This window comes from Sitophilus oryzae, unplaced genomic scaffold, assembly GCF_002938485.1.
Source record: "Sitophilus oryzae breed Bouriz unplaced genomic scaffold, Soryzae_2.0 scaffold_1297_pilon_pilon, whole genome shotgun sequence".
NCBI lineage: Eukaryota > Metazoa > Arthropoda > Insecta > Coleoptera > Curculionidae > Sitophilus > Sitophilus oryzae.
The window spans coordinates 3,923,359-3,945,793 of record NW_022145945.1 but is presented as its reverse complement, the minus strand read 5'-3'; the positions used below and the strand labels follow the sequence as shown (position 1 = coordinate 3,945,793).

The following is a 22,435-nucleotide window of genomic DNA, read 5'->3' as shown; positions in this document are numbered from 1 at the left end:
TATCGAAAAAAAAGTGCCGGAATAGCCTCTGAAAAAAAAAATCGATAATTTTAGTCGGGAAGACCTCTATGAAGCTTATTAAAAGCTGTGTTTGATAATAGTTTCCAGATAAATATACAGGGTGGTCCGAATTGTATTGGGGAAACTCCGGCAGCATATTCTGCAGATAAAAATAAGTAAAAAAGTTCTTATAAATTGATGTCTTCAAATGTTTCGTTTCGGAGATACAGGGTGTAGAAGTTTCATTTTTATTTCGTTTTTTTTCCAAATAATTTATTAACTATAGTTGATGTTTGGCTAAGAGTTATAAATTTTCGTCCATACTTGTATGAAACTACAGAGTGAAAAATTTCCGTATTTTTTACGTAAAAAATATCTGACGTAAAATTTTTAATTGAGATTATCATCGATTATCAATTCAAAGGTTACTCAGACGCAGTTTTCCTTCAATATATAATGTTATTAAGTTTTATTCAGATAACTGCATTAGCATGTCTTATATAACTAAAAATTGAGTTATTTTTCCTTGTTTATCACTTAATAGCTTATTAACTAAGGGTATACATATTTTTTAATAGTCGCAAATAAATATCACTGGTAAAAAAAATATATTAAGTTTAATCTATTGGAAAATTTAGTTCTAGCCTAATAACTATGTATATGTAGGTTAAATTTTCAAAATTTATCATAGTCTAGTTTATTTCAAAAAAATGATTTATTCTAAAAATATTTCAAAATTGGGTACATTAATAGGAATGATCATAAATAAATACCGTATGATCGAAAAAAAAACGGCGACCGGTTGGCTTGGAAATGACGATCGATGACATTTTCCATATAATTTTACATATAAAATAACAGCGATCTTCATTTCATAGCCATCGCTGACGCCGTTTTTTTCAATCGTACAGTATAATTAAGTATTGAACAAAATATCGATTTATTTCAAATTTCCTCTATACCGGGTGCGACTCAAAAGAGACCCACCCCTATAACTTTTTTATTTTTTTCAGGTAAAAAATCAAAATTTGGTATGTTAGTATATTATGACATAAATTAGTATTTTATTTATTTTTTACAAGTTATTATATATTTTTACTTTATTCGATAGAAAATTGTACTCTGGATAGAATGACATATCATATGTCAACTTTTGACATTTTCGCATATAGTTTATTTGAAATTGTAACATGCGTTTGCAACGACAGTTTGACTCGAGATAACAAGTGTATGGTACCAAATTATTCGTAAAAAAATGCCTTTTCCAAATATGTTAATGAGCCACCCTTGTTCCATTTGAAAAAATTGAGATATGATTAAAAATACGATTTGTGGATCTTAAGTACTTGACATATGATATGTTATTCTATCCAGAGTGTCATTTTCTATTGAATAAAGTAAAAATATACCGAGGGTGCCATTTAAAAATAAAAAGTTGTAGTCATTCCCGGTGAAACAAGAAGTGACCAAAAACAATTGAATACGTCAATCAATCCTAATTTATATCATATAATAACATGCCAAATCTCGTTCTTTAATCTGAAAGAATAAAAAAGTTATAGGGATGAGCCACTTGAGACCACACGGTATTTAGTTATTATCAATATACATTTTTAAAGCTTTTTATATTATTATCAAATTTTTATTACTTCGATATACTCACGTGTTGTTGGTATACCTATGTAAAAATTACTTACTCTAATATAAGTGCTAAAATTCAATGTATAGTCTGTACAGCCAAGGAATATTTGATTTCGACAGATTACTTTTGAATTAAAATACTTTAAACAACTGTCACTGTCAAACATTCTTCTGCTGGACGGACTATATTGATAAACAATTGCATACATAAAATATAGCTAAAAATACTGTTTTCGAGTTTGACTGATTATCTTTGTTAGAGTTTATTGAAATTAATTTTTCTGGGAATATCACCATTAAAACATATTTATTCTGAAGTACATTATGAGTGAAAAAAAATTCTGTCAAGTTGACTTGGAAATGAGTTGAAACAACTGATGGTATTCCTATAATTTTACATACCGATTTGGTCATTTTAGAAGTGTGGTCTGGACTTTAACGTCTAAGACAGAGATGTAGACAACTTAATGGAAAATCAAATGTATTAAAAAGAGATAAAAGTTGGGTTGATACATTTCTTATATGCGGTATTGCCGGATTTTGCATCAAAAATTCAAATCACACGAGTAGGCGTTTATGGAAAACGTTGCATGTAAGGTTGGAACGTTATTTTTCACAATTAGTTACTCATTTTACTACAGCTCTGTAATAGATTATATTTAGTTCAGATATATTCTCGTACTTCAGTAGTACACATGAAAGTTTTTAAAAACCGGCAACACTGTATGCCGCTTTTTATTTTCTCCCTCTGTCTGTCAACTGATCATTTATGTTTATCTCTGTCGCAAAAAATGATATTAAATACAATTTACCTTTCCACTAGATAACTTTAAGACTATTAGATGAGTGGCTTTAAAAAAAGATAAGATCTTATTTATGTATTTATTTTAGTGGATTTATCCCAGAAGAAAAATCTAAAATTCACTTTTTATAGTAGAAAATCATTAATAAATAGTAAAATTAATTGGTCTACGCATTCTATAAAATCGTATATAACTACGCTTGAAATCAACTGAACGATTTTCCTATCGTCAATATCATTTTACAAGCATAGTTATTTATAACATTGAAGTCGAGTATTTTATCCTTAAATTTAAGTTCTTGCCTAATAAGTAGAAAACTAATAAATTAAATTATTTATTTATTTTTTTTAAGCGTTATAAAGGCGTCAAAGGTGGTGAAGATGTGTAAACTGAAGTCTGTCGTCTCAGTAGTAATTGTCTTTCAGGATCCTCGTCTTTTTGAATGCTCAACGATCTTGCCATATTTTTTAACCTTTATGAAAGGGTAAAGAAATTGTAAACATCTTGTCATCATCAATTGTTTTGATTCACATTCATTATAAATTTGTTTTCAAAACGTGTAAAAATTATTTTTTAAGCTGTGGTATAAGTCTCCCGTATACAGCGTTTAACGCCTTGAGTATTTGTAAAAATAGTAAAGCATACTAAAGGCTGGCAAAGGTTAGTCTTGGGTCGAGATTTCCGTATGTAAGAAGAGTACAATGCGTTTATAATGTACTGAACAAAGAGAGAACAGTAAACACGTTGCCAAACGTACTAAATAAACCGAGAAATTGCGCACATTGCTACGAGACGTGAAAAAAGGATACCTATACTACACAGTGCTACGAGACGTGGAAGGGGATATAGCAGATTTGTCGCAGTCCACCGGTCGACCCAATCAGTACCTCTGTTAGTACTTAAAGTTCTAGGGATGGGTGTACATCATTCGTTCAGTTTCACGATTTAATTACGTCTCGCGATACTTTATTTGTTTATTTACTAACGTGTCGTAATTTTCCCTATAGCTTCAAAAATTTCTTAGTGCAAGCTAGAAACACTTGCATTTTTGGTAAAAATAAGTGGAATTGAGTTGGTGTTGGACAGTGGTCGCGCTATTAGAACTCTCGAGTTCGAAATGAATCGATATCTCAAAATCTATTAAAAAGTTTTTTCAAAAACTTTCTTAACATTCCTGGTATATTTTCTTCGCAGACAATATATGTGAAATTCTTTATAAATAAAAAAGTTACACGATTGTTAAAAATTGCTATGCACTACAAGTAAATAGACGGGTTGTTTAAAATTTTTGAATGGAAAGAAACAACCTTATCGAATTTTTCTTATCTAAATATATTGTAAAAGATCTGATCTTCGAAATAAAACAAAGTTTCAATATCTAAAGTGGTTCTGAAGTTATGGTGTGTTATGTGTTAAAAAGTTGAGTTTTTGAATTATCGCGATTACTGACGTTTTATCGTTATAAAAAAAATGGACACCCTAACGATATCCTTGTAATTTCAGATGCTCAGAAACATATCTAATAATTTTATCTAGTTATCTTTTCGAAAAAAAAGTCGTTTAAAAATAGCGGTTTGCGATGTGATTTTACTCTACTTGATAGGGAAAGGCGTACCGGCAACGCCGCAACAGCACACCGTCGCATTTCGCTCACTCCGACTTAATAAGATCCCTATGCGATTTACTTCCACACACCGACCCAAAAGTAACAGTTGCCAGCACGGTATAATAATTGATTCTTACCGAAGCGTAAAGCTACCATCGCAACATTGAATATTTTAACAAAATTTACACTTTTTGTGTAAATTTGTACTTTTTCTGTAAATTTACATTTCGACAGGTCGTTGGGATTTTGACCAGCTTTTAACCAGACAATGTAACGTGAAAACAAAAAGGAAAAGTGCAAATTTACAGAAAAACTGTAAATTTAGAATTTACAGAAAATTTGTAAATTTACAGAAAAAGTGTAAATTTACAGGAAAACTGTACGTTTACAGGAAAACTGTACGTTTACAGGAAAACTGTAAATTTATTTTGCTACATACATTTTTCAGCTCTATATACACTTTTGTAGATTCAAAATACAGTATGATCAAATAAAAATGGAGTAGGCGAAAAATAATATTTCTCTCAGTGTGAGGTTTACTATATCTATCACTAAAGTTCTAAATAATGACAGCTGACATGAGTCAACTGTTTAGTTTATTTGATCATACATTTTTGATAAGATAAAAAATTAATTCAACTACTACAAGGTGCTAGTATTAAATTGATATCTATATACATTTGAGTCATGACAGGTCAAAACGAGAAAAAGTTATGTAAAAAACTATATATTAATAAAAATAACGCTTTAATGCAAATGTAGTTCTACGCAAAATTATTAATAAAAATTTGAACATCACCAAAAAGTTACTGTGTACGTATTTGTTTTAATAGTTATATCAATTTAATATTCACAACACTAACTTTTCTATATTAGTTAAGCATAATTATTCTAAATTCGTGCAAGCATGCTTATTATTCATAGAGTATTGTAAAGAAACAATTTATTTTATTTACATTATTTATTACTTCCACTATAAAATAATATTAAATAAAACAAGAGCGTAAATAACATTTTCCGACAATACTCTATTACTTACTATTTTTTGAAGCAAAATTAATTCTATTAAGCTAGTAAGCGTGGCTATTAATAATGTAATGTTTTTACCCAAAAATGTACTATCCTTCATCACATGCTTTAGGACTAGCACCCATAAGAAGGTTTAGTCTTAAAACAAATAAAAAAACGTATTAGACATCAAAAATCCAAACCGAGTATCACACTCACAAACAAACACGGTGTGATTGAATGAAAAAGGATGTCAGAGTAGGTGTAGAAATATCATTTCATTTAGAGCTCTGTTTTGTTATCACATAAGATGTCACTGAATTAATACCTTCACTAACAGACAGCAGAATTTGAAGTGATTGTCATCTCTATATCTACTATGTCATCGCATTATCATTTGATAAAATTCTGAACTATAATGAACACAAACCAGTTTATCATAATAGAGATAATTTTTAAAACATGTTTTAAGACTTTATAAAAACAGCAACAACCATTTTAGTGCCTTAATGATTGTGTGATACTATAATTAATATAAATAATATAAATTAATATAATTAATAAATAATAAATTATGTATATTATTATAATATGGTATTGAACATGCACAAAACATATGTGAGTAAATTAAGTAAGTTGTTAAATATGAAATATTAGAGGGAAACTAAGAAAAAGTATAAAATATCATTTATATTGTTTATTTAAGATTAACGTAAATGTTTAAAGATGTAAAAAGTAGAGTTAGCTGACAATGTTTCAATACAGTATGTCCCCAGTCTTTGCAAAAGGAAAAATATTTTTTATTATAACATTTTGAGAAAAATTCATTCTTCGTTAAACCTTTTGCTTGTTCCAAAATGGTTAATGTAGAGTATGCTTTTTCAAATTTCCATACCGTTTTAGAGAAAATTAAAAAATAAACGCGTTTCTATGGTAATATAATTTCGATAACATTCTTTGAATAGATGGTTGTTATTAATTTTGATCAACGTCGTATTTTTTTGCTGTTGTTAAAATATCACATTTCCGATAACTATTATTATCCCTTTCCATAGCACTGAACTCTTTGAATAAGAAGACTAAGGAAGGAGCATAATGATATCCATGTATTCATGCATGGTGGGCGGAAAAAGGACTCTAGGGTGGGGTTCCTTGACAGTTCTGTTTGACGATTCATTTGACACATTTGAATTTGATTTGAAATTTTGTGGATTTGTCAGTCTTTACGGGAGCTTATTTTATGTTATTTATTATTTATTCTACTACTGATAATTGTATAAAGGTAGTAAATCTAGATGGAAATTGTGGCAGAACTTAAATTAAGAGTGACACTATAGCGATTTATCGAAAAAGACGCTAAAATAGTTGGTTGTGTAGCCTGCGGCAGATCTCGGCAAAAATCGAGTGAAATAATGGAACAACTTTTCGCTAGTAAGTGACTATACATATAACATACACATACGTGTAGTAAACCGATCATTTATGAAATTCACTTAAATTAACTAATTATATATTTTTTCTTGCATTTATGCTTTTATTTACTACTTGTCAAAGATTAGATGTCAAAGAATTTAGATACGTCAATTTGACTTACCTGCTTCAGTAGCGTATCGGATGTTTGTGTTAATAAATAATTATTAAAACTTATCTATTTTTATTATAATAATATGTTTTTATAACAATTTTGATAACTACTAACATTTATTCACAACGTAAAATAAAAAAAAATATTGAGTCTACCCCACATCTACCCTACATCATAGTTTTACATTTTTTAAATAAAATTAGAACGGCACTGATAAACCGGAATTTAAGTCGGCCATATTTGAGGCCCATCGCGGTAGTCCAAAGATTTTTGATATGCTCCTCCTTAGTCTTCTTATTCAAAGACTGAACTAAATAAATTTTGTGCTTCTTTAACATTTTAAAACAGCAAAAAATATGACGTTAATTGAAATTCTACCAATAGTAATCCATCAAAGAATGAAAACGAAATTATATCACCATAGCAACGCGTTTTGATTTATAGGACTTCAAACTTCTAGAAAAATTCAACCATATTTTCTTCTTTTTTTTTTTAATTTTCTCTAAAACGGTATGGAAATTATGGAAATTTGGAAAAGTATCAATAGGATTACCCATTTTAGAAGAAGCAATAATTTTTACGAAGAATACATTTTTCTCGAAATGTTAATAATAAAAAAAAATTCTCTTGTAAAGACAATCCGTGGGCATATTGTATAGTCCAATAAAAAATAATAAAAAAAAAACAACTTATTTTTTGCAGCATTGTGTTTTAATGCAAAGGGCATTTTTGTAAACTGTCTCTACATCAGTTGACATATGCCATATACAGGGTGTCCCAGAAATAAGTGCAAGTATTTTAACTGGTAGTATAGTTCAACTTCAGAAACACGCCTATGAGGTTTTTTCGCGAATTTTTTTTTTAAATTTGAAATTTTCTGAAATTTTTTTTTGGAAATTTTTTTAGTTCTTATTTAAAAAAAAATATTTCTTGATAATATGGCAGTAGATTAATGGTAAGGTAATAATGGTAATGGGTAGTAGATTAAATTTACAAGAAAGAAAATCCAGAAAAGATCCAATGGTTCTCAAAATTTGAGCAAAAAATATTTTTTTTGGAAATTTTCAAAGTAAAATAACTCCGATATTTTAGATTTATTTGAAAAACGGTAAAAGAAAAAATAATTATGTTCCTTTTATCGAGATCTACCACCCCTTAAAATACTGCATTTATTCCTGGGACACCCTGTACGTCAAAACAGATTTTTTGGGTATTCTAAATTGATTGTTCAATTTTCCTTACAAAAAATTAATAATAATAAGGTTTCTAACTTGTTAAACACTTTTTGCCAAACAATGTACGTATCTGTTAATCAATTTCTTCAGTCATAAACACAATGTATGAGATATCACAGTAAAATTAACTTAATTTAAAATTATTTCAACTTAACAACTTCTCTGGGTTAATAAATTATCTCTCTATATTAGATTTTAAAAAAATCACCATTAAAAATATTTAGTAGTTGTGCTTCACCCAAAATAAACCAACAAATTAAAAAAAAAACAAATTCAATACTATACCTGCTGAGTCGTTCTTCGTCTCGTTGTTTCTTCAACATTTCGAACTCATCCTCGTCATCAGTCTCTGAACCTATGCTGACGTTGTCAGTTGCATCATCAACCCCGTCGCCGCTAGGTGCAGATCTGGAGATGGGAGGGTAGGGTTCATAAACATCTGTATTGCTAAAGCTAAAAACATTACAAAAGTATATTTTATCTAAGGGAACAATATAGATATATAGGTTATACCAAATAAACTTTTAGTCGGACTTTTAGTTACTTTTACATATTTTTTTTTAATTGAAATATTTTAGAAAACAAAAATAAATTAATTATAAATATATAAACAGTAATTATTTACATCAACAAAACTCATCCTCCTTAAGAGCTCTTAAGGGACATAAAGGGCCAATACTACCGTTTTTTACAACGGCTATTAAGCTATCTTGTACACTTCGTAATAAAGAGGTTCTAAAAAGAACAATGTTCGACTCTGCAAGGTTTGCTAGTAAATATTTTTAAGCTTAAAGTATCACAATACAATTATTAATTTAAAACAAAAACTCGTAATACAAAACTAAAGTGTCAAAACGAATGACAATATCAGGAAATAAATAAATAAATGTGGCAACTTGACATTTTTTACAGCAGAGCTACCACTTGAATCCACAGCGGGAAATTTAAATTTCAGTTAGTCAGCCCCATACCGAATATACCCATGGTTGGCAACAATGAATTTAAAAATCGCGCCTTTGATTACGTAACTAAAAGTTTAATTGGTATTGCTTAAGCTTCATTGAGAATCTTGCAATTAGAGGAATAAATTAGTGGTTTCAATTAGCGTAGAAGTTTATACCTTTAATTTCAATGTAAGCACTCAGAACGTCAAAATTAGTGGTAGACATTTTCAATTAGAACAAAAGTTATCAAACTTTTAACTTTTCCACTAATTAAACTTCATACTTTGCGAGAAATGTCATTTTGGCCTTTGATTATCTTCCGTCAAGAGAAATTGTGGTTAGAAATCAAAAGTTGACTGTTTTGTAAGATAAATATTAAGCCGGAGTCTCATGCATCCGAAATCCGATAGTACGACATCCGAAATTTGAAGTTATCCTGTGAAATAAAAAAGCCTGTCACATACATACGAAAGTTCGTTCCGAAATTTGACAGTTTTGGCATTTCTCTGCTGCACTGAATAGAGATTCATGTCATGTTTTATTGGAGAAACACTTATAAAAATAACTTCCTCGCCAAATATCCCGAAATTGCCCACTTCCCACTAAACTTGTTTTTAAAAACAAATGTTTTCAAAAAATGTGAGGTTAAAAAACACACGATATCGTACAAAAGTTAAACAAAATTTAACTTTATACGACGTCGGACGATTAGTTAAAATTATCGGATAAAAATTGGTGTCAAAATATTTCGACCAATAGGAGCACCGTCGGATCGTCGTGTCATCGGATTTCGGATGCATGAGACTCCGGCTTTAGGCTTTCGCTACGGATACAACTGACTAACGCCAGCTGTTGCTAGGATGTTCTATTAATTTTAATTGTGTTTTTTAAACATTGTGAATGATCGTAAACTAAAGAGTACAGTGTCTATGAAAGGAATGCGGGCAAAAAAACATTTAAATAAACAGCAATATATTTTATACGTCGATTTGACGAGTGCGTCACCGCAAATCGCTCCGCCCACTCACTTTATTGGCTACTTGCAAATTTGTCGAATTTTTATTGATGGGACGCGTCGTCTAATTTTTTACGAAAAACATCGAGAAAATATCGTTTCCCCTCTCACGGATACCCCGGAGCTACTGAACGGACAGACGTACTGTATAAAGTGGAATTGAAACCCCTAATTTATTCCAGTAATTGCGAGGTTCTGAATGAAGCTTTATAGTTCAATTATATACAGGGTGACCCAGAAATAAGTGCAAGTATTTTAAGAGGTGGTAGATCTCGATAAAAGAAATCTATTCTCTTTTTATCGTTTTTCAAATAAGTCAAAAATAACGCAGTTATTTTACTTTGAAAATTTCAAAAAAAAAATGATTTTTAGCTACTGACTGGATCTTTTCTGGATTTTCTTTTTTGTAAATTTAATCTAATACCTATGTTGCCATATTATCAAGAAATTATGTTTTTTAACTAAAAACTAAAAAAAACCCAAAACATTTTTCAAAAAATTTCGAATTTTCAAAAAAAAAATTTCGCTAAAAAAACCTCATAGGCATGTTTCTGGGGTTGAACTATACTACCAGTTAAAATACTTGCACTTATTTCTGGGACACCTGTATATATCGTAGATAACTCCGTATTACACTTACTGGTTTGCATAACTGCTAGACTGAGGTACGTCGATAGGCTTAGACGAAGGAGGCGGTCCAAATATCTCCATCACCGTCGGTCTACCGTCTTTATCACCCTGTTTCTGTGACGTAATCGTGTTCTGCTCGTCCACTTCTTCGATAATCTCGTGCTTGATGTCTTTGGTACTGGTGCCGAACTTTTTTTCGTCGCTCAAGATCAGGTTGTTCATCTCTTGACCGGCCTCAATGTTGTTCTCGCCTCTCGAATCGGCCTTGCTTTCGTCACGACTGAAGAACCGCTTCAGTTTGTTGGTTAGGGAAACGACAGATGCCACCCTGGGTATTGAGTCTAGAACGATTTTTTAACAAAAATTAATATACCTGAGTTATTCACCTCATTCTATATAGAGATGAGCAAAACTGCGATTGCGATTTTTAAATCGCAACGTCTTTAACCTGCGATTGCGATTTTAATATTTACCAAACCAAATTATATTATCGTAAAAAATGCTTTTCCTAAATATGCCAATGAGCCACCTTGAGCCACCAATTGAGCATTTTTTAAATGGCCAGGACAAGACGCGAAAAACAATAGCAAGGCATCTTGATTACAAATTAGTGTTTTTAACACAGTCACGACATTCTAGATTAAAATTTAAAAGAAGATTTGATTCTTAATGGCAAGTGTGTGGTATCAAATTATTCGTAAAAAAATTCGTCCTTTTTCCAAATATGCTAATGAGCCACCCTCGTCCATTTGAAAAAATTGGATATGATTAAAAATTGAATTTTAAAATACGATTTTTTAAGCGAAAATGTCAAAATTTGCCATATGATTTGCCATTCTATTCAAAATGTCATTTTCTATCGAATAAAATAAAAAAAATAAAAAGTATTTCCGGTGAAACAGGAAGTAACTAAAAACAATTGAATACATCAATCAATCCTAATTTATGTCATATACTAACATACCGAATCTCGTTTTTTTTTATCAGAAAAATAAAAAAAATGTATAGGGAAGAACCACTCTTGAAAAATATACGGTATATTATGATCGTGGCCCTAGAAAAATAATACCTTCTCTATAAACAATAAATAATATCCGAGAGAAAATTCAATCGCAGTTTACTGTAAAAAGCTTCAATAGACTACAAAATTACATTCGCAACAATATCTCAAATCACAAGTCTAAACTAAAATTCAAACTTGCAGATAAAAATCGCGGTCCCAGTTTACAAAATCACAATTGCAGCAAAATCGCAAATCGCAACAAAGTCGCAAATCGCAACTGTGGTAATACTGTTTACCTAAATTTAAATTCAATTAATTAATTTTTAATTTGTTGGTTTAATAAAGATTTGTTCTTAAAATTCGCAAATAAAAGAAATCTCAATCGCAGTTTCCTACGAGAGCCAATCGCAGGTTGCGATTGCGATTTTAAAATCGCTGCGATTGAATCGCAATTTGCGATTTCTTGCTCATCTCTAATTGTAGCCACACAATTAGATTTTTAGACATTGTGAGTGATGTGATCGTTGAAGGCCTACTAAAACTACAATGTAAAATTATTTTCAAAAGGTACAGAGCGTCCCAAATAAATAAAATATATCAAAGTTCTATTTTTTTAAATGGAACACCCTGTATATTATTGCATTTTTAGCTTCTACGATTAAAATAAAAGTAAATTTAATTAAGGGTTACCGTACTTTAATCTTACCGTTTTTTAAATATTTACGTTTTTGTGAAAATACAATACCAATTTAAATGCTGCATTTCTCTAGGCGTATTTAAGTTTTTAAAACCAAATAGTGTACTGAAGTTTTTTTATTTACTAAATTTTGTGTTGCAATAATAAAAATAATACTACCTTATACAGAGTGTTTAAAAATTTATTTTAAATAATTACTAGCTTTAAACGGCAATAACTTGTTTAACTTAAATGGAACACTCTATATATTTTACGAGAATCAGATGCACAATTTAGTTGTTTTTCAAATTGTATTATACAATTTTTTACCTATCTCTTCAAGTTTTCGTAGAAAATGCATTTACTTATAATTTAGACCTCATTTATCACTATACCCATGGAATATTGACGTTTTAGATTATTTTTAAAGATGTAACAAATTTTCAAAGAGTAAAAATACTAATATTGCCGATATAGTTCGCTTATTTCATTAAAAAATAAAAAAATTCTGTTTAAATATTTGTAAAAGAGGATCAAAATAGTATTTCTATAATTCTTATGGGCACCTTTCAATCTAAACTTGTTTCATTTATCTATGGTCTAATCTACCATTAATGCGAATCACACTTCTGCATAGATCTACCTCACGGTGGTTAGCCTTTTATGTACAGGGTTTGTTCAAAAAATAAGAATTATATTTCTTTTAACTCACCTGGAACTGAGGCACCCATGGCTAAGCTACTAGAAGAATTTTTCCTGCTTTTGAAACTGGGTTGTTTATTAGCTGAAAACGTTATAGGGCCACCTTGCATATTATCGCCTATGTACGTAGGATCTAATTTTAAAGACGAAGACATAAGCTCTACAAAAAAAAATCATTATTTAATACATGATTTAAAAAACAGTAAAGTCCGCTCTAGACATAATGTTTTACCTGTTAGGTAAAAGTTTTACCTGTATCGTAATACACTGCGTGTTTTAACTGCTATTTTAGCATTGTGTTAGTGAATTTGAAAAAAAAACATTGAGTTTTACTACAAAAGTGTAGGTTGTAAACACGCAAAGTTCATTCTGGAAATAGTATTGTTTGATAATACATATTCATTAAATATCCCTAAACAATTTTGTAAAACTACATTATTTTGTGAAACAATTTAAAACTATTAAATTTAAAATAAAAAATCTACCTGCTGAGCCTTTTATCCAGGGTCAGAACTCCAATGTAAGGATACAACTCGAGGGAGGAGGGTCATGACCAGATCCTCACAATAGGAATTGACCTCAAATCCAAGAAAGCAATAGAGAAAGAGGGATATATCCTCTATTACAGATTCAGGACAACACCGGTATCAGGTCTAAGAAGAGACCAAGTTAAAGAGGTGGAGAAAATGGAGACAAATCTTCCACCTCACGGGTACCTCAGTCGGAGACAAGCTCCTCGACTGGGACGGGCACGAAGGGTTAAACCCTTGTCAGAGGAGGATGGGAAATACTCTGTGCCTCCTAATCCGAACAGGTAAGATCGTTATGTGTAGAGTGGGCTTAAAACACTCGATTTTCAAGGCAGACATAAAAAATATAATATTCAAAATCAAAACCATAAATTTTCAGAGAAATAAAATCATCAGAGAGACTTTTATTAGATTTGTGCAAAGTAATTAAGTCTAATGTTAACTATTACTAATTTGTCAAAATATTTACTTATAGCTACCTTGAAATCTTATCAACACCAGTTAAAAAAATCATTTGACGTAAAAAAATTAGTTCGGTTAATTAGAAAATAAATAGAAAACCAAAACAAAAAAAAATAAATACGATGTATTTCAATATTCTAGTTATTGAGGCTCATGCTATCTTAGTTACCTGAATATACTAAGCAATATTATACAGGGTTGTTCACCACATACGACACGAAGTATTGTAGCTAAACGGTTAGATTTTTACAAATTGTAAGTTTTGGGTTCGTTGAAGGACCATTAGAGCTACAATTTAAAAATAATTTTAAAAGATACAGAGTGTCGCAAATAAGTAAAAAATATTATAGTTTTATTTTTTTAAATGGAATACCCTGTATATTATTCTATTTTTAGATTCTACGATTAAAATAAAGATAAATTTGATTAAGGTTTATCACACTTAAACTTTACCGTTTTTGAAATATTTTCAATTTTGTGAAATTGCAATAAAAAATTTAAGGCTTCATTTCTCCAAGGGTACCAGAGTTTTTTATACTACATATTTATTGAAGATTATTTATTGATCAGATATTGTGTTGCAATAATAAAAATTATACTTCCTTATATAGAGTGTCCAAAAATTTATATTAAATAATTACTAGCTTTAAACGACAATAACTTGTTTAATTGAAATGGAACACCCTGTATATTTTACGTTATTTAGATGCACAATTTAATTGTCTATCAAATTGTACTATAACATTTTTTACCTATCTCTTCAAGTTTTCGAAGAAAATGCATTTTTTATAATTTAGACCTCATTTATCACTATACCCATGGAATATTGACATTTTAGATCTTTTTAAAGTAATATATGTACAAAATACTATTCAAAAATAATAATATTGCAAGCCCATTTGTTACAAACAGAAAACTATTTAAATCTTTGTAAAAGAGTATACCTATTAAATATAATTTCCTTCCAAAAATTAGTTAATTACATACTGTTTTAATTAATAAATTATTCTAAATAAATGTGGATTTGACTCAGAAATCAATATAATAATAAGTTACGAAAATGAACGTCTCTGTTATAAAAATAAGCATTCGTCAAAATTTAAAATAAAATTTATACTGTCTAATACACATAAAAAATTCAGTTTTTTAGTATTTGGAGCAATTATTAATCAACGTAAACAGTCAATTAATGTAGTCTGAATACTAGGAACATATTAATTGGTCCTTTTTAACAAATAATATTTAAACATTTTTTTAAAATTTTTTAATGAAATAATCGAACTATATCGACAATATTAGTATCTGTACTCTTTGAAAATTTGTTACATCTTTAAAAATAATCTAAAATATCAATATTCCATGGGTAATGAGGTCTAAAATATAAGAGGTCAATATAAAGGTCAATATAGAGGTCAATATAGAGGTCAATATAAGAGGTCAATATAAATGAGGTCTAAATTATAACAAAAGGCATTTTCTACGAAAACTTGAAGAGATAGGTAAAAAACGGTATAATATAATTTGATAGACAATTAAATAGTGCATATGAATTAAGTAAAATATACAGGGTGTTCCATTTAAATTAAACAAGTTACAGCCGTTTAAAGCTAGTCATTATTTAACATAAATTTTTGGACACTCTGTATAAGAAAGTATACTTTTTATTATCGCAACACAATATCTGATCAATAAATAATCTTCAGTAAATATGTAGTATTAAAAACTTTGATACCCTTGGAGAAATGAAGCCTTAAATTTTTTACTGCAATTTCACAAAATTGAAAATATTTCAAAAACGGTAAGGTTTAAGTGTGATAAACCTTAATCAAATTTACCTTTATTTCATTCGTAGAATCTAAAAATTGAATAATATATAAGGTGTTCCATTTAAAAAAATAAAACTATAATATTTTTTACATATTTGGGACACTCTGTATCTTGTAAAAATATTTTTAAATTGTAGCTCTAATAGTCCTTCAACGAACCCAAAACTTACAATTTGTAAAAATCTAATCATTTAGATACAATACTCCGTGTCGTATGTGGTGAACAATCCTGTATACATTGCATTGTGTACTCATTTAAATAAAAAAAAACAACTGTTAGAAGAATTAGTTTTTGTCAATCATAAAGTTACCTATAAGTTCATTTTTGGACAGTATGTATACCTTTTTTGGCACGACATCGACCACCTTTAAATAAACAACATTCTTATCTATCTGTTGTAAAACATTTTAAAATCGTTTGATCAACATTCATAAATTTGCATTTTACTTTTCCCAATCTTATCAATCTTTATAAACTTCAGTTTAGCGAATATGAAGATGGGGATAGAAAATTTTACGGTAGGTATAAAAGTATAGTAAAATATTGCTTTTTTTACTGAAAGATAGCTAATTGGCTCTTCTAAAAACTGTCGTCACCGGATTTTTTGTTTTTCATTTAATTAAAAAAAAATAAAAAATATTTTTTTCCCTGATGTCGTGGCGGATGCGCCAGGCTTCAACTAGTATGTAATATTTTACTATAATTTATAATTTATGTAATAAATAAAGGCAAACCGTTCTGATATATTAACCACCGATAACCGCAGTTAGATTTATTTGCCTCGAATCCTCAATAAAAATTGTCTATAATAGCGAAATATATGTCTATATAAGCGATACCAATTAAACTTTTAGTTACGTAATCGAGGGCGCGATTTTTAAATTCATTGTTGCCAACCATGAACATATTGGGAACTGGGCTGGAATATAAATTTCCCGCTGGGAATTCAGGTGGTAGCTGTAAAAAATGTCCTAGTTGCCACATTTATTTTATTTCCTGACATTGTCATTTGTTTCGACACTTTAGTTTTGTATTACGAGTTTTTAGTTTAAATGAATTGTGTTGTGATACTATAAACTTAAAAATTTTTACTAGCAGACCTTGCAGTCGAACATTGTGCCGGTCAAGCTTAATCACGTCACTAAAAATTTATTTGGTATTGGGTATGATCTATACTTAAGCATTATTATACTGCATTATTTTAGACAAGAAAAAATCTACAGTTCTATCTGCCTCCAATAGAGAATTACCGTTTGATGCAGTTATCTTTTATCAGGCACTAATATATAATATACAAATATATGTATTTCCTTTACCTTGCTCCTCGGGTTTGACAGCTATATTAGCTGTTGATGGTAACGGATGAGTATTTCTCATAGACTCGGCTGCTGCAGCCGCAGGAGTATAAGGCAGTTCCTGAGGGAACACTTGGTCCCAATACTGATCTCTGACTAGTTCCGGATGGTCGTGGTGCATCTCGTCTACTATCAAATACGATACCTGGGTAATCAGGTAAAATAAAGGAAATCAGTATTAGAATTTCGATAACAGTGACACAACTTAAAATTATACTCAAAGAACAAGATTTTTGGTTGAACGAGGAAATCATAATTTCATTGTACTTTAATGATGATCATCATTATAATGTACTTTTTTTATGTTTGTTTAAAACCTTTTGGTATAGTTTTATTTAGTACCTGGAGATTCCTGTCCACCATCCAGTTGACTTCGAAATCATCATCGTCATCGCCAAACGGATTGATCAAACTCTCTGCCACTTTGAGCCAGCCAACGTAGAAGAAAAATTGAAGAGTTGTGAAAACGGGGAAATACAAATCGAATCTATACCGGCTGTCTCCCACCCATTGGTGGCCCATTAGTGTCGTTAAGAAGTAACTGTATACTGCCAAAGTTACCACCTATAATGAATGTTCTTTATATATATATATATATATATATATATATATATATATATATATATATATATATATATATATATATATATATATGGTTTTTCATATAACGCGTTCATTTAAAGTCATACTGAATATAGGATGCGTATTCAAAAAGTCACACTGTAAATCAAAAAATTTTCTAACTAAACTCCCCCTTTGTAGTTACAAACAAATCTAAACTAACCTGTGTATACACTAAAGGGACACTAATGGTATCATAACTTAAAAGTAACCCACACTGGCCTCTAAACTTATTTAGCTCATCTATGAGTGTTTTGACAGCAAAATCATCTCTGATGCGGCCTTCTTTTCTTGCTCTTGTTATAATACTCGAGGCCCATACAATAGGGAGCCTAAAATTATGGTAAAATAATATACCATGGCTTGGAAATGAAAATCATTGTCATTTTATTGTACAATTTTTGGGGAAATGCCATTTATTGTTATTAGCCGACCATACCAATAGGTATGGTAGGCTATTAAGATCGGCAAAAAAAAAGTTTTTTTAATTTCACTCAAAATGAGTTATTATTGGGTCATAAATGACCTAAATACAAAATATTTTCGTGGTGTCTGTCCGTCCGTCTGTCTGTCCGTCTGTAACACGATAACTCAAAAACCGCTCAACCGATTTTAACCAAATTTGGCACAAAAATACTGTGGCACCCGAGAATCTGGCCATTAGTTTTTGGTGGGGGTGGGGGGTTGGTAAGGGGGTATGGGAGGGGGTTAAAAATTTTAAAAAATCATAACTTCAAAATTACAGTAGCTAGCGAAACGCGGTTTTCAATTTAAGATTAGGAATAATATTTGCAACAAAATTTGTAATAATATCAAAATCAGTCAAAGTCGCAGTTTAAAAAAAAATTGAAAAGTCCCTTTACTTTGAAACTAAAAGAACTGCCTACCAACTTTTTATTAACATATTTTAGTATGGGCGGCTATACGTGCCTCCCGGCGCCAATTTTTTTCAATACAATTTGATGTCGATTTTTTTTGGATCATACAGTATATGTTTTCATTTCGTGTAACATCTATATATATATTATTTCCCTTGAATTGGCTTGAAAGTAAGTATAGGGGAATAATTAGGTAGAAAATGTTGTTTAACAAATAAATTATTGATCTAGAAAGAAATAAAATACAGAAAGAGAGCATTTTCCCATTAGTTAAGTAACTTTTTATTTTTAGATATATCAACATCAAGTTTTAAACAGAATTTTTTTAATTACATAATCACTACCATACCGACTGCGTGTGTTCATTGATTAAAAAATTGCATGTATCCTTGAACTGTCATTGCAGAATAGTTCTAAGTAGTAATTTGCTACGATAATATGTACTTTTATTGCACCAAATGATACATGTACAGGGTGAGTTAAAGGTAAAGTTTATAATTTCAGAATTGCGCAAAAATGTTAAATAGAAAAGTTTTAGGGTATGTTAAGATATACAATTTAAAATTATTTATGAGTATACAGGGTGCTTAAAAAATTATGGCGGACATAACATAACTTATGTTTGCTTTAAATGTTCTACCCTATTTTTATTTTATTTTTTAAAAAAGTCCATAACTTTTTCATTTTTTCAGATAAAAAATCCAGATTTGGTATGTTAGTATATGACATAAATTAGGATTGATCGTGGCTAACGTCATATTCAAGGCCTGACTGTTTTGACAGTTCTATCGAAGTGGTTGAGAATTAGTAGTCGTAAACAAACCTATTGTTTTCATTAGTTTCGCATAGGGTTCCCAACTTGAGCATCGGCGATTCCGGGACAATTATTTTTAAGTTTTTAAATAATTGAAACAAAACATTAAATATTAGAAATTCAAATATATTATATGTAAATGTGATTTTTTTGGTCCCGGCCAAGGCAAAATTTTCGCCGGGACAAACTTTCTGATTCCTGGTTAATCCCGGTCAAACCGGGACGGTTGGGAACCCTAGTTTCGCAACAAATCTGTGTTTTTACGCGTTTCTATGCTAATAAAATTATACTAAAATGATTTTGAGTGTCCTCTGAGTGAATAGTGAACTATCTAGATCCGATTCATAACATCGTACCCGCGAAAAAAAAAAACATACTTTCGGTAAAAATTATAGTAACACCGGCGATGCGGGCTGTGTGTCCGGGCTAGGAAAAAGTTGGGGAATTTATATAAAAACATAATTATAGCGTTAGTGTTAGTGTATAGTGTTAAACCAACGTAAGTGACGTGTATTTTTAGGTAAAACAGTTTTCGTTTCTTTATTTTTTCTTTGTGAAATAAAAATGCCGCGACATTGTTCTGTGCCAGTAAAAAAATGCTTTTTCCAAATAGGCTAATGAGCCACCCTAGTTCCATTTGAAAAAAAATTGAGATTAGAAAAATACGATTTGGGCACCTCTTAACTGGCCAAGGCCAAAAATTAGTGTTTTAACACAGTCACGTCACGATTGAAATTTAAAATACAATTTTGTTTTTTGAGGGAAAATGTTTTTTTTCATTTCATTTTTGTGCAATTTTGAAAACAAATAAAATAATGAACTTTATCGTTGATTGACCCTGTAGAATGTTGTATACATTCATAAAATATGAGATTATTGATTTATACAGATAATAGCATAATCAATTTTTTAAAATAAAATTTAAGCTGTTCAAATGTTATAATCCAATATTAATAAAATGATTGAATTGTTAAAATACTGTGTTATCATTATTAGATTAAAAAAAAACTAATATTATATCCATTCCTTTTTAGATTTTAATAAATATATCCATAAAATTCAAGGTTATTGGTAAATAGTAGTTATATCTTTAAAATTAAAAGATATGTAACTATATTTTTTAAATATTTAGTACAAAAACTATCTATGACATAAAAATTGCTTTTGGAAAAATACTGAAGCTTAAATTTACTAATTACTATCCTATCAAATATAATACATCTGTACTGCCTATCGTTTTTATAGCATGAATATCATTATGACTAATGTGTTATAGTGTAAATTTAAATAAATAAAATACTTTAATATACTGTAGAATCAAAAAGTATTAAATAACTATTTTCATTTATCATATACGGCCAGAAACGGGCGTTACTCTTCCCATTTTTATACTACGATTTGCTTATTATTCTTTAAAAAAAAAAACAATAAAATTTTCAAACTGAGGGAAATAACTGGAATATCTTACAAAAGGCTCTGGCAAAGCTGATTAACAATGTTTTTAAAGCTTTTCTAATCTGTGGACAGGAATTTTACCTTTTATTTTATGAAAGCTGTTTTACTTGCCCATGCCTATCCGTAGCACACTTCCGTATAAAAATATTATTATAGCATTTTACATACCAATGTTTAGAATATTTTGGGAATTTCTTGTTTAAATCAAGCATGATATCCTTTTCACTTTCATGTAACAAGCCAGCTTCGACAAAATGATCCAAAGTGGGAAACCTCTTTTTAACTCTTGGAGCTATCATTGTGAAAGTCATTGTTACTGAAAGACACACATAGCGCATTATTGTTCTACGCATTACTCTACCCCTTTCATCCTGCAGAAAACAGTATAAGTTTGATATTAATAATTGAAAAAATGTCAATGTCAATATAGACTTACTTGCCCATGGACAGTGGCACTAACAAACACAGCCAATGGATCAGGAAATGGTATTGTGGTATACTGATTCCACCACCTTGTCATAACTACAGAAACATAGAAACCCAATACAAAAGAAAGCGGTATTAAACTACCATAATCATAACAATATTTGACTATTGTTTCAAATAATCTGAAACAGTTTTATTAACTAATTTATAAACTTTCTAATATTCGTACTACTTACGCTTTGCCTGTTTCATCTAATAACAGTCTGTATGTTAAATTTAAGCCATAATATATCAGTAAAAACACTATAAGATCGATCCATACAAGCTTGTAGATACTTCCCCTCCACCTGTAATTAAATATATTATGTTATTTACAGTGTAATTTAACTGCTACTATTTAGCATACCTTGCAAGCAATTTTAAAAAGCATCCTAGGCCCCTACAAGTAGCAACTTCCCCAGTATAAGTTACTGTCATATTAGAAAATTATATTTATTAAAATTGCATAGATAAAATGAGATCAGTTTAATTCAGTATTGCTTCAAAAATTAATATTAACTAGATGCTGTGTAAAATATACAGAATACAGAGTTTTGATGATATCTATTAATGTAGTATGATCAGAGGACGTCCGCGAATAATGATTCATAAGTCTAAATTTAAAATCATCACTAACTTTTGTCGGTTTTTAATTTTATAGTTATGACATAACAATTGCAAAAAGCAACTTTTTAACTATATTATTTATATTGTAAAACTAGCACGGGAAATGCTCAGTTAAAAAGTTATGCTTGATAATTAAATAAGACACATCATTTACACTCAACATTAACGTAGAAATAAACACATCACACTGCACTTTAAAGGTGGATAATTCTTTTAAATATTCAGAATCAACATAATTATTGGTTAGGACTGACATCACACATCACACGCCATTCTCTTTTGTTTATTCTTTGCTTTGCGATTCGAGATTCGATGTCTGATTCGATGGCGATTCGCAACTTAGTTGTCAGCAGTGTTGTCAGATTATCAAATGTCAGATGTCAGCAATGTCAGTTTATAAAAAACAAAAAAATGTAGGCTTGAATGTAGGATATAAGTTTGGATATAAGAAAGAGGAGGATAGATATTACTTTCTTTGTCAGATGTTAAAAATAGAGACATCAAGTTTGACGGCTAGAAATAAATTATTTGAACTTGTTATTGTCACCGGGTC

General features: G+C 29.9%; 1 protein-coding gene across 4 annotated transcripts; it reads right to left on the bottom strand.

Moving 5' to 3' along the window:
• Nucleotides 1-1,471: 1,471 nt before the first annotated feature.
• LOC115874593 (bestrophin-4-like) lies at nt 1,472-22,297 on the bottom strand. Of its 4 annotated transcripts, XM_030889793.1 has the most exons (13): nt 21,623-22,297; nt 21,453-21,563; nt 21,227-21,398; nt 20,959-21,161; nt 17,807-17,975; nt 17,365-17,586; nt 16,984-17,167; nt 16,009-16,032; nt 12,859-13,008; nt 10,478-10,808; nt 8,164-8,331; nt 5,158-5,217; nt 2,793-2,916 (listed from the first exon to the last, which is right to left on the bottom strand). In XM_030889793.1, exons 1-12 carry the CDS (start codon nt 21,691-21,693, stop codon nt 5,169-5,171), a joined length of 1,854 nt encoding a protein of 617 aa, XP_030745653.1. In that variant the 5' UTR covers nt 21,694-22,297; the 3' UTR covers nt 2,793-2,916; nt 5,158-5,168. The 4 variants fall into 4 exon arrangements, with proteins under 4 accessions (XP_030745651.1, XP_030745652.1, XP_030745653.1 ...); XM_030889791.1 differs by lacking the exon at nt 5,158-5,217 and having other exon boundaries at nt 1,472-2,916; XM_030889794.1 differs by lacking the exon at nt 2,793-2,916 and having other exon boundaries at nt 5,156-5,217.
• Nucleotides 22,298-22,435: the final 138 nt, after the last annotated feature.